General features: G+C 39.8%; 1 protein-coding gene across 6 annotated transcripts in view; it reads right to left on the reverse strand.

Annotated features, from left to right (window-relative positions):
• The window catches only part of TUT4 (terminal uridylyl transferase 4), a 133,234-nt gene that overhangs the window by 19,698 nt on the left and 98,761 nt on the right, over nt 1–14,775 (reverse strand). For all 6 annotated transcript variants that reach the window (XM_030818813.1, XM_030818810.1, XM_030818809.1 and 3 more), the window contains 4 exons: nt 3,452–3,529; nt 3,129–3,306; nt 2,820–2,867; nt 2,650–2,732 (listed from right to left, as the gene is read on the reverse strand). In XM_030818813.1, the coding sequence (XP_030674673.1) occupies nt 2,650–2,732; nt 2,820–2,867; nt 3,129–3,306; nt 3,452–3,529 (387 nt within the window). The remainder of the gene's footprint in view (nt 1–2,649; nt 2,733–2,819; nt 2,868–3,128; nt 3,307–3,451; nt 3,530–14,775) is intronic.

Genomic DNA, 14,775 nt, shown 5'->3' on the forward strand with positions numbered 1-14,775 from the left:
CCAGCCTGACCAACATGGCAAAACCCCGTCTCTACTAAAAATACAAAATTAGCTGGGCATAGTGGCACATGCCTGTCTGTAATCCCAGCTACTTGGGAGGCTGAGGCAAGAGAATCGCTTGAACCTGGGAGGCAGAGGTTGCAGTGTGCCAAGATTGTGCCACTGCACTCCAGCCTGGGAAACAAGAGTGAGACTCTGTCTCAAAAAAAAAAAAAAAAAAGGCCGGGTGCAGTGGCTCACGCCTGTAATCCCAGCACTTTGGGAGGCTGAGATGGGCGGATCACCTGGTCAGGAGTTCGAGACCAACCTGACCAACATGGTGAAACCCTGTCTCTACTAAAAATACAAAAAAATTAGACAGGTGTGGTGGCACGTGCCTGTAATCCCAGCTACTTGAGAGGCCGAGGCAGGAGAATTGCTTGAACCTGGGAGGTGGAGGTTGTGGTGAGCCGAGATCGCGCCATCGCACTCCAGCCTGGGCAACAAGAGCAAAAACCCCATCTCAAAAAAAAAAGTGTCACTACATGGGGCTGAGCATGGTGGCTGATGCCTGAAATCTCGGCACTTTAGGAGGCCAAGGCAGGAGGATCACTTGAGCCCAGGTGTCCAAGGCTGCAGTGAGCTATGATCGCACCACTGCACTCCAGCCTGGGGACGAGAGCAAGACCCTGTATCAAAAAAACAAACATTAACCAAAAGGTCTGACGGCATGCAACACTGTGAGGTTCCTACTGAACACATGCATATATAAACACAAATAGTTGGATTCCTCACAATTCTCAGGTAAAATGCTTTATCAGTGTATCATCATATTTGTTTTGATCTGTTTTCCATTGTTTCTATTTCAATTAAAATATTAGTCAACTTATGCCAAATGCGGTGGCTCATGCCTGCAATCCCAGCACTTTGGGAGGCCAAGGTAGGTGGATCATGAGGTCAGGAGATAGATTGAGACCATCCTCCTGATCAACATGGTGAAATCCCGTCTCTACTAAAAATACAAAAATTAGCTGGGCGTGGTGTCAGGTGCCTGTGGTCCCTGCTACTCTCAGCTGAGGCAGGAGGATCGCTTGAATCCAGGAGGCAGAGGTTGCAGTGTGCCGAGATCACACCACTGCACTCCAGCCTGGTGACAGAGCAAGACTCCGTCTCAAAAAAAAAAAAAAAATTGTTTGCTTTTCCTTTTTTCAGTAATTTTGTTTTTACATTTTTTGCATTGTTTCAAATTTTACGATTATTTTATTTCTCTCCATTGTAATTATTATTACCCCATAAGAGGCTAGAAAATAAAAGTATCTGAGAACCAGTGCTCCAAGGGAAAAGAAGACTTCTGTCTGCTTTTCTTATTCTACCCCCAAGAAATAAGACACCTGAAACTGGACTGAACAAGTTCAAGGACATTCACTAAGTAAATGCATGTTTGTTGTGATGGCTAATATTGAATGTCAATTTGACTGGACTGAAGCATACAAACTATTAATCCTGGGCATGTCTGTTGGGTGTTGCCAAAAGAGATTAACATTTGAGTCAGTGGGCTGGGGAAGGCACATCCGAACTTAATCTAGTGGGCATAATTTAATCATCTTCCAGTGAATATAAGGCAAGCAGAAAAACGTGAAAAGGCAAGACATGCCTAGCCTCCCAGCCTACATCTTTCTCCTGTGCTGAATGCTTCCTTCCCTCAAATGTCGGACTCCAAGTTCTTCAGTTTTGGGACTTGGACTGGCTCTCCTTGCCCCTCAGCTGCAGACACTCTATTATGGGACCTTGTGATCATGTAAGTTAATACTAATAAACTCATATATGTGTGTATATATATGTATATGTGTGTATATGTATGTATATATGTGTATATATATGTATATATGGGTATATATATGTATATATGTGTGTATGTATATATATATAATAGGATATATATATATCCTATTAGCTCTGTCCCTCTAAGAGAACCCTAATACATTTGTTCTCTTTCTTGAGATTTCTTCTAAGTCTCTTGCTCTGAAGCTAAAACCTCCTGCAGTCTCCCTAACCATAAGAAAGCAGGCAAAAACCAGAGTGAATGTGTGACAATGTGTGACCAAGAGGAATGTGTGACACTCTCCCACCCAATTCAGGCAGAAGGAAACTTCTCGGTTCCATGCCATCTAATTCAGCTTACTAAAGCGATACAAAAATTAGGGAAGCCCCAACAAATAATAAAGTATTTCTTTGGTTTTGTCTTCTATGTGTATATTTTCATCAAGATTTCTGGAGATAAAAGAGGGATGATGAGCAGCACCTAAAATTCAACAATCCAGAGTCCTGACTATCTATTCTCATTTCACTCAACAAATCCTTATTTGGTACATCCAATGCGCCAGACACTATGTATGTACTGGAAATAGAAAGGTGAACCTTACAGACATGAATCCTGTCTTCATGGGGTTTATAGTCTAGTGGAGAAGACAGAATTTAACAAATAGTTTAAACAAATAAAATTTTGAAAATATATATCTCATTATGGACTATGATAAATGCATTAAGAGAAAATATACAAAGCTATGACCATCTCTTTCTCTATATCTAACATCAGTTTGGAAACACGATTAAGCTTCTTGTTCTATTTAAAAAGAGAAAAGATTCACAATTCATATAATGTAAACTTACAGCTTCTCTGCCAATGAGTGGATAAAAAGGGGTACCAAAAAGTTTCCTTCCGTTGATAAATGCTTTCATGATGAAATTGGTCACTATTAAAGAAAGAAGAAAACAATAAAGATGCAGACATTAATGTGTCAGAGTTTTAAAATCAGAGAATCTCTATATTTAAAACTTACTTTTTCTAGAAACTCCAGCACCAAGATTATGATTCAAGTCAAAAGGGTCTACAAAAGAAATATATCAATGATTAAGAATTACATTCACTGAACCATAAAAATATACTTAGAAGTCATTGCTAAAGTCTAATACTTATATGTACTCAGACTATACAAATCAGCAAACTCTTCCTCTAAAATTACACATTAAAGGATGAAAACTGATAAAAGAGGAAGAATCTTCCAAATCCTAATGTATTTCAGTTTTCCCCTCAATTTCCTTGACCAAATTTTGGTTGCTCCTGAATTAATATCAGCTTAAATGATTACCTTCAATTGCAATGCACTTGGAAGTCCACTGCTTCTCAAAAGTTGTCAACAGCTTTTTCTGCCGAATGCTAATTACATATTCCTTGAAATCAAACTCTTCAGTATAGAAACGAAGCAGTCCCAACCAAAGCTCCCCTAATGATTCTGTGTTCTTTCCAAGTGAAGGTAAACGCTTTTTCTACATATAAAAAAAAGAAAAGAACAATGTCTATACAGTACTATCCAAAACATGGACAGCAAATCCAAGTAAAATTATTAAATTAAACAAATGCTAACATAATATCAGTGAGCATTCTAGAACATAAAGACTATTTTAAAATTACCAGTTCTTCTGTTTTATCAAAGAAAAAAGCATTCCATCCATCAACCATTCTCTGTGGAATCTGTTTTCCATCAAAGATCTGCATAAAAAAATTAATTGTATTATTAGATTTCAAGTGATCCAACCCAAAGGTCCAAATACTCTAATACCATTTTAGAATTTACCTATAAGACACAGTAAAATACTTCTTCCAAAAAGAACATGTCACGATGATGGTATAATTTGATGCCAAGAAATTAATGAATAAAACGTATCTGAAAGACCAAAGCTGGAAAAGGATGTCTTAAGAGCATCAAACTCCAAATGATACATTTGATGTTATCTACTTGGCCTATCAAAACATACCCAGTCCAAGAATAATGAAGCAAAACTTAAAAAAGAAACAGCAGTCATGATGAAACAGCAGTTTCATCAAAGGATCACAGATGTAAAAATACAAAATAGATAATACCTACTGATTGTGCACCCAAAGGAAGTCAACAGAACTGTTTTGGGACCTAGTACTTTTAATCATTTATCTGTATCAGATAAGGCTAAAAAGCAATTGGACAATCATTTTGTAAAAATGGAAAACTAGGGCCGGGCACAGTGGTTCATGCCTGTAATCCCAGCACTTTGGGAGGCCAAGAAGGGTGGATCATGAGGTCAGGAGTTTGAGACCAGCCTGGCCAACATGGTGAAACCCAGTCTCTACTAAAGATACAAAAAATTAGCTGGGCGTGGTGGCGTGCACCTGTAATCCCATCTACTCGGGAGGCTGAGGCAGGAGAAACACTTGAACCTGGAAAGCAGAGGTTGCAGTGAGCCGAGATTGTGCCACTGCACTCCAGCCTGAGTGACAGGGCGAGACTCCGTCTCACCAAAAAAACAAAACAAAACAAAACAAAAAAAAAAGGAAAATTAGGAAGCTTTCCCTTACATTTTGATAAAGACTATAAACTTTATTAATTATGAATAATAATTCGCTGTCCTAAGGAGAAGAAAAAAGGAGAAAAAAACGCTATTTTTACAAGAAGAAAAATATCCCGTAAGATGTCTGTGTAACTGACTTCCACAAGTAATTGATACTTTTATTCTAAAGGAGGCTTAAGAAAGAGATGCAATAAAGTAGGAAGGTGCAATAGATTCAGTCAGGAGACCTGATTTCTAGCCTCTTATCCTGAGGAATAGTGATTCTGGGCAAGATAATCATCTCCCTAAGTGCTCAGTTTTCCCAGTGAAAATGAGAAAAGACTATATAAATTAGTCAGTCAGTAGTTTATAAATGGAGAAAACATATCACACCACCTTCTCTTTACCCTCCACCCTGACTAATGGGTCCCAGAATACAGTTAAACCACAATACCATTTAAATCCACTAGTTAAGGTGGGCCTGGGCCCAATGGCCATTTCCATTTTTGATGTGACAGTGATTTATAAAATTAACTACATGTCTGGCCCCTCCAATTTTATTCTCAGATTTAAGTTCTTTGTGGGTAAGGACTATGGCTTATCTCTGAAACCCAGAACCCTACTAGACCAAAGCCACATAGAGAACACTTAATATATGTTTGTTGAATGACTACATTTACTATGTAAGTATGTTACACAGAAATCAAGCTTCCAGGGACTAGGGCTAGTAGTTGCTTTTTTACATTTACATATTACTTAAACAGATACAGTTTACCAAAAGTCATCTAGCATATATTCTGACATTTCATAAAACAAAAAAGTGAAAGACTGAGGCCGGGCGCAGTGGCTCATGCCTGTAATCCCAGCACTTTGGGAGGCCGAGGCAGGCAGATCACCTGAGGTCAGGAGTTCAAGACCAGCCTAGCCAACATGGCAAAACCCGGTCTCTAACAAAAATACAAAAAATTGGCCGGGCGTGGTGGTTTGTGCTTGTAGTCCCAGCTACTTGGGAGGCTGAGGCAGGAGAATCGCTTGAACTCAGTAGATTGAGGTTGCAATGAGCTGAGATTGCACCACTACACTCCAGCCTGGGTGACTGAGCGAGATTCTGTCTCAAAAAAAAAAAAAAAGTAAGAGGCAATTACAGCTATTAATATCTGAAACAAAAGATATAGGATTTCTGACCTCAAGAAAGAAGTGAAGATATTAAGGGGCTGACGTGTAACATTTTACCCTTAAAGATTCAGACGCTATTATAGGTACTTCATGTTTTGTAAACACAGATTTATTTGCTAGATATTGAAATAAACTACCTCTTTAGAACCCTGTTTTCAGATAATTCATACTTCTGAGTAACAACAATCCAACTCTTTAGATCTTGATTTTTTTAAGAGATTTCATATTTTTCAGTAATATCCATGATCCAACCCAACTATGTTGGCTGATAACGCAGTGGAGTAGGTCTGTGGGCATTGGAACGTTAATCATCACTCATTTTGCCTACTCTTTTGAATTATCATGTTTTACTGTGTTTAATTCTCCCCACTCTGTTTCAGCCCTCAGAAGCACTAATGCTATCCACTTTTACACACACACGCACACACACACACACACTCTCTCTCTCCCTGCTGTCTCTCTGTTCTCTCTCATTCAACACGAATCATCTTCAACTTAGCACTCAGTCCTCCCTCTAAACAAGTCAATCATATTACAAGGATCACTAAATAAGTCAATCATATTTATGTAAAGAATGACCCTAAACATTTCCAAATTTCTTATCTTATTGTGATATTCTAATATGTACTGCTATATTTATATTGCATTTTTCTTTTTAGACAGAGTCTTGCTCTGTCACCCAGGCTGGAGTGCAGTGGCACAATCTCAGCTCACTGCAACCTCCACCTTGCCAGTTCAAGCCATTCTCGTGCCTCAGCCTCCCAAGTAGCTGGGATTACAGGCATATGCCACCATGCCCGGCTAATTTTTGTATTTTTTAGTAGAGACGAGGTTTCACCATATTGGCCAGGCTGGTCTCAAACTCCTAACCTCAAGTAATCTACCCCCCTCGGCCTCCCAAAGTGCTGGGATTACAGGAGTGAGCCACTGAGACTGGCCTAACTTGTAATTTTTTAGTTGTGGTAAGATACACAAAATATAAAATTTACCATCATAAGCATACAGTTCTGCGGCCTAAGTATAGTCATACTGTCACACTACGATCACCACCATCCATTCACAGAATTCTTATCATCTGGTAAAACTAAAACTCTATATTTATGAAACTATTACTTCCCATTTCTCCCTCCTTGATTTCCTGGCAACCACCACTCTACTTTCTGTCCCTATGAATTTGACTACTCTAGGTACTTCATATAAGTAGAATCAAATAGTATTTGTCTTTCTGTGACTGGATTACTTCACTTAGCATAATGTCCTCAAGGTTCATCCATTAAGTTGCAATTTTTAAGCTGATATGGGTTAAAAAAATTTTTCATAAAATCATGTGTGAACACTCCCAAATCTCTTTTGGAATTAATTTTTATGTGAAAATTTGCTTTTACTTATTATGATTTGCTAGGTTAGAGCAAAAATCTTCTGCCTAGGACAGCTCTTTTTGACATAAAGAACTTTGTACTGCTGACCATCAAAAAAATGCTCTTAGCTGTGCCTTAGTAATACCCAGCCACATAAAGTTAAAGCTTAATTACAAATGGAGGCAGACATCATTAGCTTCTTTAAACATATCCTTACCCTTAAAAGATAATTGATGCCAATGGTCAATACTTAAATGATGCCAGAGCAATGGACAATGAGGTCCCATATGACAACCATTAAAAAAGGCCAGAAACAAAAATCCACGTATCATCAGTGTATATATATCACAAAGTCCCCCGAAATCAAACCTCATTATGATGGGAAACATTCCATGAACTGTCTCTCGTTTGATCAATATTAAGCAGATGTCTGTTAAACAGATAATGAAAGAGTTTTTAAAGTTGAATATGGTAGTCCTACCTACATTTTTCCAATAATAATAGTAATAATGCTGCTAATGAGCATAAATCATAATAGTAAAAATAATAAAAGCAAGCACTGTTTATGAATGTCTACTTTCGCACCTACTACATTCAAAAGCATTCAATGTTTCTGTTCCTCATATCAACACTGAAATATTATCATTATTACATTTTTAATGATGATGAAACTCAGACTTATGCAGATTGTTGAAGGCCAAAATGTTAGAATTAGGATTCTGACTAGTTATCTCTGGCTCTAAATACCATGCCTTGCTATTTCTATTACTTCATGCTACCTCAGTGACTCCTAAATCCATGAGTAAGGAGAGAATACAGACAAACCACCAAGAAAATCAAATTTGTGGTCCATTTTTGTTATTCATAGTATTCTGGCAAAGTGGCAAATGATATTACTGGAGAATTAGTACGTATGATCCCTATTTAAAGCCTAAACAATGATTAGAATAATACAGAGAGTAGGCTGGGTGTGGTGGCTCACGCCTGTAATCCCAGCACTCTGGGAGGCCCAGGTGGGTGGGTCACGAGGTCAGGAGATTGAGACCATCCTGGCTAACACGGTGAAACCCCATCTCTACTAAAAATACAAAAAATTAGCCGGGCAAGGTGGCGGGCGCCTGTAGTCCCAGCTGCTCGGGAGGCTGAGGCAGGAGAATGGCGTGAACCTGAGAGGTGGAGCTTGCAGTGAGCCGAGATTGCACCACTGCACTCCAGCCTGGGCGACAGAGCGAGACTCTGTCTCAAAAAATAACAATAATAATGATAATAATACAGAGAGTAATGCTGGCCTTGGCAGGCCTAATTAATTTATGGTAAATTTTAAATATCATCCAGTGAACAAATTTGTTAAAAAACAATTCACTCCTAGCCAGGCTAATTAAGAAAAGAAGAGAAGGTATATAAATTACTAACGACAGAAATGAAAGAGGGGATATCAATACATATCTCATGGACATTAAAAGAATAATAATACTATGAACTACAATTTTGATAACCTAGATGAAATGAACTAATTCCTTAAAAGACACAATATACCAGCCAGGGGTGGTGGCTCATGCCTGTAATCCCAGCACTTTGGGAGGCCAAGGCGGGCGGATCACCTGAGGTCAGGAGTTCAAGGCCAGCCTGGCCAACATTGGCGAAACCCTGTCTCTACTAAAAATACAAAAATGAGCCGGGCATGGTGGCGGGCACCTGTAATCCCAGGTACTCGGGAGGCTGAGGCAGGAGAATTGCTTGAACCCAGGAGGCGGAGATTGCACTGAGCCGAGATCACGCCACTGTACTCCAGCCTGGGCGACACAGTGAGATTCCATCTCAAAAAAAAAAAAAAAAAAAAAAAAAGGCACAATATGCCAAAACTCACACAAGAAGAAACAGAAAATTTGAATGGGCCTATATCTATTAAATAAACCGAATCAATAATTAATAACCATCCAAAAGAGAAAGCACTAGGCCTAGATGGGTACACTGATGAATTCTACCAAACATTTAAGGAAGAAATTAAACCAATTCTCGAAGAATGAGTGAGGAAGTGTTCCTTCTGCCTCATCTCTTTCAGAGGACAGAAGCAGAATGAACACTTCCAAACTCATTCTACGAGGCCAGCATTAACCTAATACAAAAACCAGACAGAGACATTGCATTGTAAGTAAAGAAAACTACAGACCAATCTCTCATGAACAATGATGCAAAATTCCTCAACAAAATATTAGCAAATCAAATCCAATAATGTACAAAAGAGAGTTATACAAAGCAGGTTCAACATCTGAAAATCAACTGATCTAATTGTGGTATTATAACTGGCCTCCAAACCCGTTTCCTGACATACAACTCCTAACATCCTTGGAATCTCCAAAGAGAAGTCTTTTTGTACACAAGCAAGTTGACTACTGGCTGACAGCCCCTAGGTATCTTTAAAATAGGGGTTGGTCACCAGAAAGACCAAGGCATGATTACAGGGTTGGGACTTTCAGCCCTATACCCCAACCTTTGGGGAGCGGAGAAGGGCTAAAGGTTAAGTTGATCACCAATGGCAAACAGCTTGGCTTAATCGATCTTGCATATGTAATGAAGCCTCCATAAAAACCCAAAGGTCTCGGTCCAAATAGCTTCTTGATAGCTGAACACATGGAGGTTCCTAGATGGTGGTATGCCCTGACAGGGCATGAAAGCTCCTCATCCCTTCTCCCATACCTTGTTTTATGTATTTCTTCATTTATATCCTTTGTAATATCCCTTATAATAAACCAGTAAGCCTAAGTAAATGGTTGAGTTCTGTGAGCCATTCTAGCAAATTAATCAAATCCAAAGAGGTCATCATAGGAACCCAAACTTTAAGCTGGTCAGTCAGAAGTTCTGGGGGGCCTAGACTTCAACTGGTGTCTAAACTGGAGATAGTCTTGTGAGACTGAGCCCTCAACCAGTGGAATATGATGCTATAGACGGTGCCAGAATTGAATTGGAGGACACCATGGTGTTTAGTGCAGAAGTGGTTGCTTGCTTGGTGTGTGGGGAAAACCCCCCAACACATTTGGTCACAGAAGTCTTTTGTGATTATTGTTGTTGAGTGAAAGAATAAAAAAAACACTTTGGGGGCTGGGCGTGGTGGCTCAGGCCTGTAATACCAGCACTTTGGGAGGCTGAGGCAGGTGGATCACCTGAGGTAAGGAGTTCGAGACTAGCCTGCGTGGCGAAACCCCGTCTCTACTAAAAATACAAAACAATTAGCCGGGCATGGTGGTGGGCACCTGTAATCCCAACTACTGGGGAGGCTGAGGCAGGAGAATCACTTGAACCCGGGAGGCGGAGGCTGGAGTAAGCCGAGATTGCAACACTGCACTCCAGCCTGGGTGACAAGAGAGAAATTACGTCTCAAAACAAAAAGAAATAAAAAACATTTTGGGTTTGAGTGTGTGTTTTCTCCTCAGTAACGCATCACATCAACAGGCTGAAGAAGAAAAGTCACAGATCAATAGATGCAGAAAAAGCATTTGACAAAATCCAACACCCATTCATGATTTAAAAAAGAAAACCTCTCTATAAACTAAGAATGGAGAAAAATTTCCTCAGCTTGTTAAAGAAATCTATAAAAATCCTACAGCTAACATCATACTCAAATGGTGAAAAACTCAACGCTTTCCCTTGTAAAATTAGGAATAATATAAGGATGTTCTCTTTCACCACTCCTTTTCAACATCTGGTAAGTCTTAGGTAATGCTGATACTGGAAGTTCTAGCTAATGCAATGAGACAAAAAAAGGAAATAAAAGGTATACAGGTTGAGAAGAAATAAAACTGTTCACATATGACATGATAATCTATGCAAAAAATCCAAATTGGAACAATACTCCAAGAAGTAATAAGCAATTACAGCAAGTTTACAAGACACAAGATTAATATAAAAAATTCAAACACTTTCCTAGATACATGCAATGAACAAGTGGAATTTGAAATTAGAAATACAATACCATTTACATCAGCACCAAAAAATGAAATACATAGGTATAAGTCTAACAAAATATGTGCAAGGTCTCCATGAGGAACACTATAAAACTCTGATGAGCAAAATCAAAGAACTAAATAAATGGAGAGATATTCCATTATAATTGACAGGAAGACTCAAAATTGTCAAGATGTCAGTTCTTCCCTACTTGGTCTCCAGATTCAATTCAATCCCAATCAAAATTCTAGCAAGTCATTTTGTGGATATTGACCAACTGATTCTAAAGTTTACATAGAGAGGCAAAAGACTCAGAATAGCTAACACAATATTGAAGAAGAAGAACAAAGCTGGAAGACTGATGCAACCCAACCTCAAGACTTATTATAACGCCACTATAAATAAGAGAGTATGGCATTGGTGAAATTATAAATAAATCAATGCGACAGTGGAGGGCCCAAAAGTGTATAAATATAGTACATAAATATAGTCAACTGATCCTTGACAAAGGAGCAAAGACAATACAGTGGAGAAATAATATTCTTTTCAACAAATGGTATTGAAACAAATGAACATCCACACGCAAAACAATGAATCTAGGCATAGACCTTATTCCCTTCACAAAAAATTAACTCTAAATGGCTCACAGGCCTAAATGTAAAATAAAACTCCTGGAAGAATACACAAGAGAAAATCTACATGACCTTGAGTATAGTGATATCTTTTTAGACACAACATCAAAGGCAAGAGCTATGAAAGAAATAATTGACAAGACGGACTTCACTAAAATTAAAATTTTCTGCTCTGCAAAAGGCAATGTCAAGGGAATGAAGAAAAAAGCCACAGACATGGAGAACATAGTTGCAAAACACACATCTGATAAAGGACTATTATTCAAAATACACAAAGAACTCCTTAAACTCAACAGTAAGAAAATAACCTGTTTAAAAAAATGGACCAAAGAACCTCACCAAAGAAGACATATGAATGGCAAAATAAGCATATGAAAAGATTTCCACATAATGTCATCAGGGACATGCAAATTAAAATACAACAATGGCCAGGTGAGGTGGCTCACACTTGTAATCCCAGCACTTTGGGAGGCCAAGGCAGGCAAATTACTTGAGCCCGGAGTTCGAGACCAACCTGGGCAACATGGAGAAATCCTCTCTCTATAAAACATACAAAAATTAGCCAGACATGGTGGCTCATGTCTGTAATCCCCGCTACTTGGGAGGCTTATGTAGGAGGATCACTTGAGCCCAGGAAGTGGAGGTTGCAGTGACTGGAGATTGTGCCACTGTAATCTAGCGTGGGCAACAGAGCAAGACCCTCTCTCAAAAATAAATAAATAGATAAATAAAACAAAATATTAGATTGATGCAAAAGTAACTGCGGTTTTGCCATTAAAAGTAATCTCAACACTTTGAAAGGCCAAGGTGGGCTTGAGCCCAGGAGTTCGAGACCAGCCTAATAAGCAACATGGCAAAATCCCATCTCTACTGAATATATAAAAAATTAGCTGGGCTTGGTGGTGTGCACCCATAGTCCCAGCTATTCAGGAGGCTGAGGTGTGAGAATCACCTTAGCCTGGGAAGTTGAGGCTGCAGGGAGCCGTGACTACACCACTACAGTCCAGCCCGGGCAGCAACAAGAGTGAGACACTATCTTAAAAAAAAAAAAAAAAAAAAAAAAAAAAAAAAAAAAAAAGGCCGGGCGCGGTGGCTCACGCTTGTAATCCCAGCACTTTGGGAGGCCGAGGCGGACAGATCACGAGGTCAGGAGATCGAGACCACGGTGAAACCCCGTCTCTACTAAAAATAGAAAAAAATTAGCCGGGCGTGGTGGCAGGCACCTGTAGTCCCAGCTACTCGGAGAGGCTGAGGCAGGAGAATGGCGTGAACCCGGGAGGCGGAGCTTACAGTGAGCCGAGATTGCGCCACTGCACTCCAGCCTGGGCGACAGAGCAAGAGTCCATCTCAAAAAAAAAAAAAAAAAAAAAAAAAAAAAAAAAGGGGGGGGGGAGAGGAGAGGAAGGGAGGGGAGGGCGGGGGGAGAGGAAGGGAGGGGAGGGCGGGGGGGAGGGAGGGAGGGGAGGGCGGGGGGGAGGGAGGGAGGGAGGGGGAGGGAGGATGGACGGACGGATGGACAGACAATTATACACCTAAGAAAACAAAGAAAGACTACTACACACCTAAGAGAATGGCCAAAATTTGGAACATGGACAAGTACTCAAATGCTGGGTGGATGTGGAGCAACAGGAACTCTCACACATTGCTGGTAGAAATGCAAACTGGTACAGCCACTTTGGAAAACAGTTGGCCATTTCTTACAAAACTAAACATACTCGTACGTATGATTCAGCAATGTGACTCCTTCGTATTCACCCAAAAGACTTGAAAACTATGTCCATACAAAAACTTGCACACAGATGTCTGTAACAGCTTCATTCTTAATAGCCAACACTTGGAAGTAACACAGATGTTCTTCCATATGTGACTGAATAAACTGTGGTACATCCCAACAACGGAATATTACTGAGCACTAAAAAGAAATGATAGGCCAGGAATGGTGGCTCATGCCTGTAATCCCAGCACTTTGGGAGGCCGAGGCGGGTGGATCACCTGAGGTCAGACATTAGAGAACAGCCTGGCCAACATAGTAAAACCCCACTCTACTAAAAATACAAAAATCAGCAGGGCATGGTGGTGCATGCCTGTAATCCCAGCTACTCAGGAGGCTTAGGCAAGAGAATCGCTTTAATCGCTTGAACCCTGGAGGTGGAGGTTGCAGTGAGCTGAGATCGTGCCACTGCACTCCAGCCTGGGCAACAGAGTGAGACTGTGTCTCAAAAAAAGAAAAAAAAAGAAAGATAAAATAGATTTAGAGGTTCAACAAAAAAGTCTGAACATTTAAAAATTAAAAAAACAGAAAAAGAAATGAGCTATCAAGCCATGAAAAGACATGGAGGAAATTTAAACACATATCACTGAGTGATGGAAGTCAATCTGAAAAAGCTACATACTGTATGATTCCAACAATATGATATTCTGGAAAAGTCAGAACTATGAAGACAGCACAAAGATTAGTGGTTGCCAGGGGTTGAGGGGAGGATGACTAGGCAAAGTACAAAAATTCTTAAGGCACTGAAAATTGTATGATACTGTAATGGCATATATTGATGTATCATTGATTATGATAAAATGTGTACATCATTATATATTGTCCAAACCCTTAGAATATACAACATCAAGAATAAATGTTAATTGCAAACTATGGACTTGGGGTGATTATATGTCAATGTAGGTTCATCAGTTGTAAAAAATGTACCACTCTGGTGGGGTTAATAATGGGGGAGGCTATGCATGTGTGGGTACAGGAGGTATGTTGGAAACTCTTTACCGTCCTCTCAATTTTGCTGTGAACTTAAAAGTGCTCTGAAAAAATACTTTAAAAACACACCCAAACATACATCACCCAACACAGATTCAGCAACTTAAATCTTTGGCTAGGAAAGGATTCCCATTCGTTGTTTAAAACAGGGAAGGAAACGCTGGTAAAACCATATATATTCATTAGAACTTCTTAAAACTTAGTAAGGCTATCTGACATCTAGTATATGGCTTATAATTTTGTGATTTTTCTTTTTTTTTTTTTTTTTTGAGACGGACTCTCCCTCTGTCACCAGGCTGGAGTGCAGTGGTGTGATCTCAGTTCACTGCAACCTCCGCCTCTCAGGTTCAAGCAATTCTCCTGCCTCAGCCTCCCGAGTAGTTGGGATTACAGGCACACACCACCACGCCCAGCTAATTTTTATATTTTTAGTAGAGAGGAAGTTTCACCATGTTGGCCAGGATGGTCTCGATCTCTTGACCTCGTGATCTGCCCGCCTCGGCCTCCCAAAGCGCTGAGATTACAGGCGTGAACCACCGGGCCTGGCCTATTTTGTGATTTTCTT

The sequence above is a fragment of the Nomascus leucogenys genome, chromosome 9 (assembly GCF_006542625.1).
Source record: "Nomascus leucogenys isolate Asia chromosome 9, Asia_NLE_v1, whole genome shotgun sequence".
NCBI lineage: Eukaryota > Metazoa > Chordata > Mammalia > Primates > Hylobatidae > Nomascus > Nomascus leucogenys.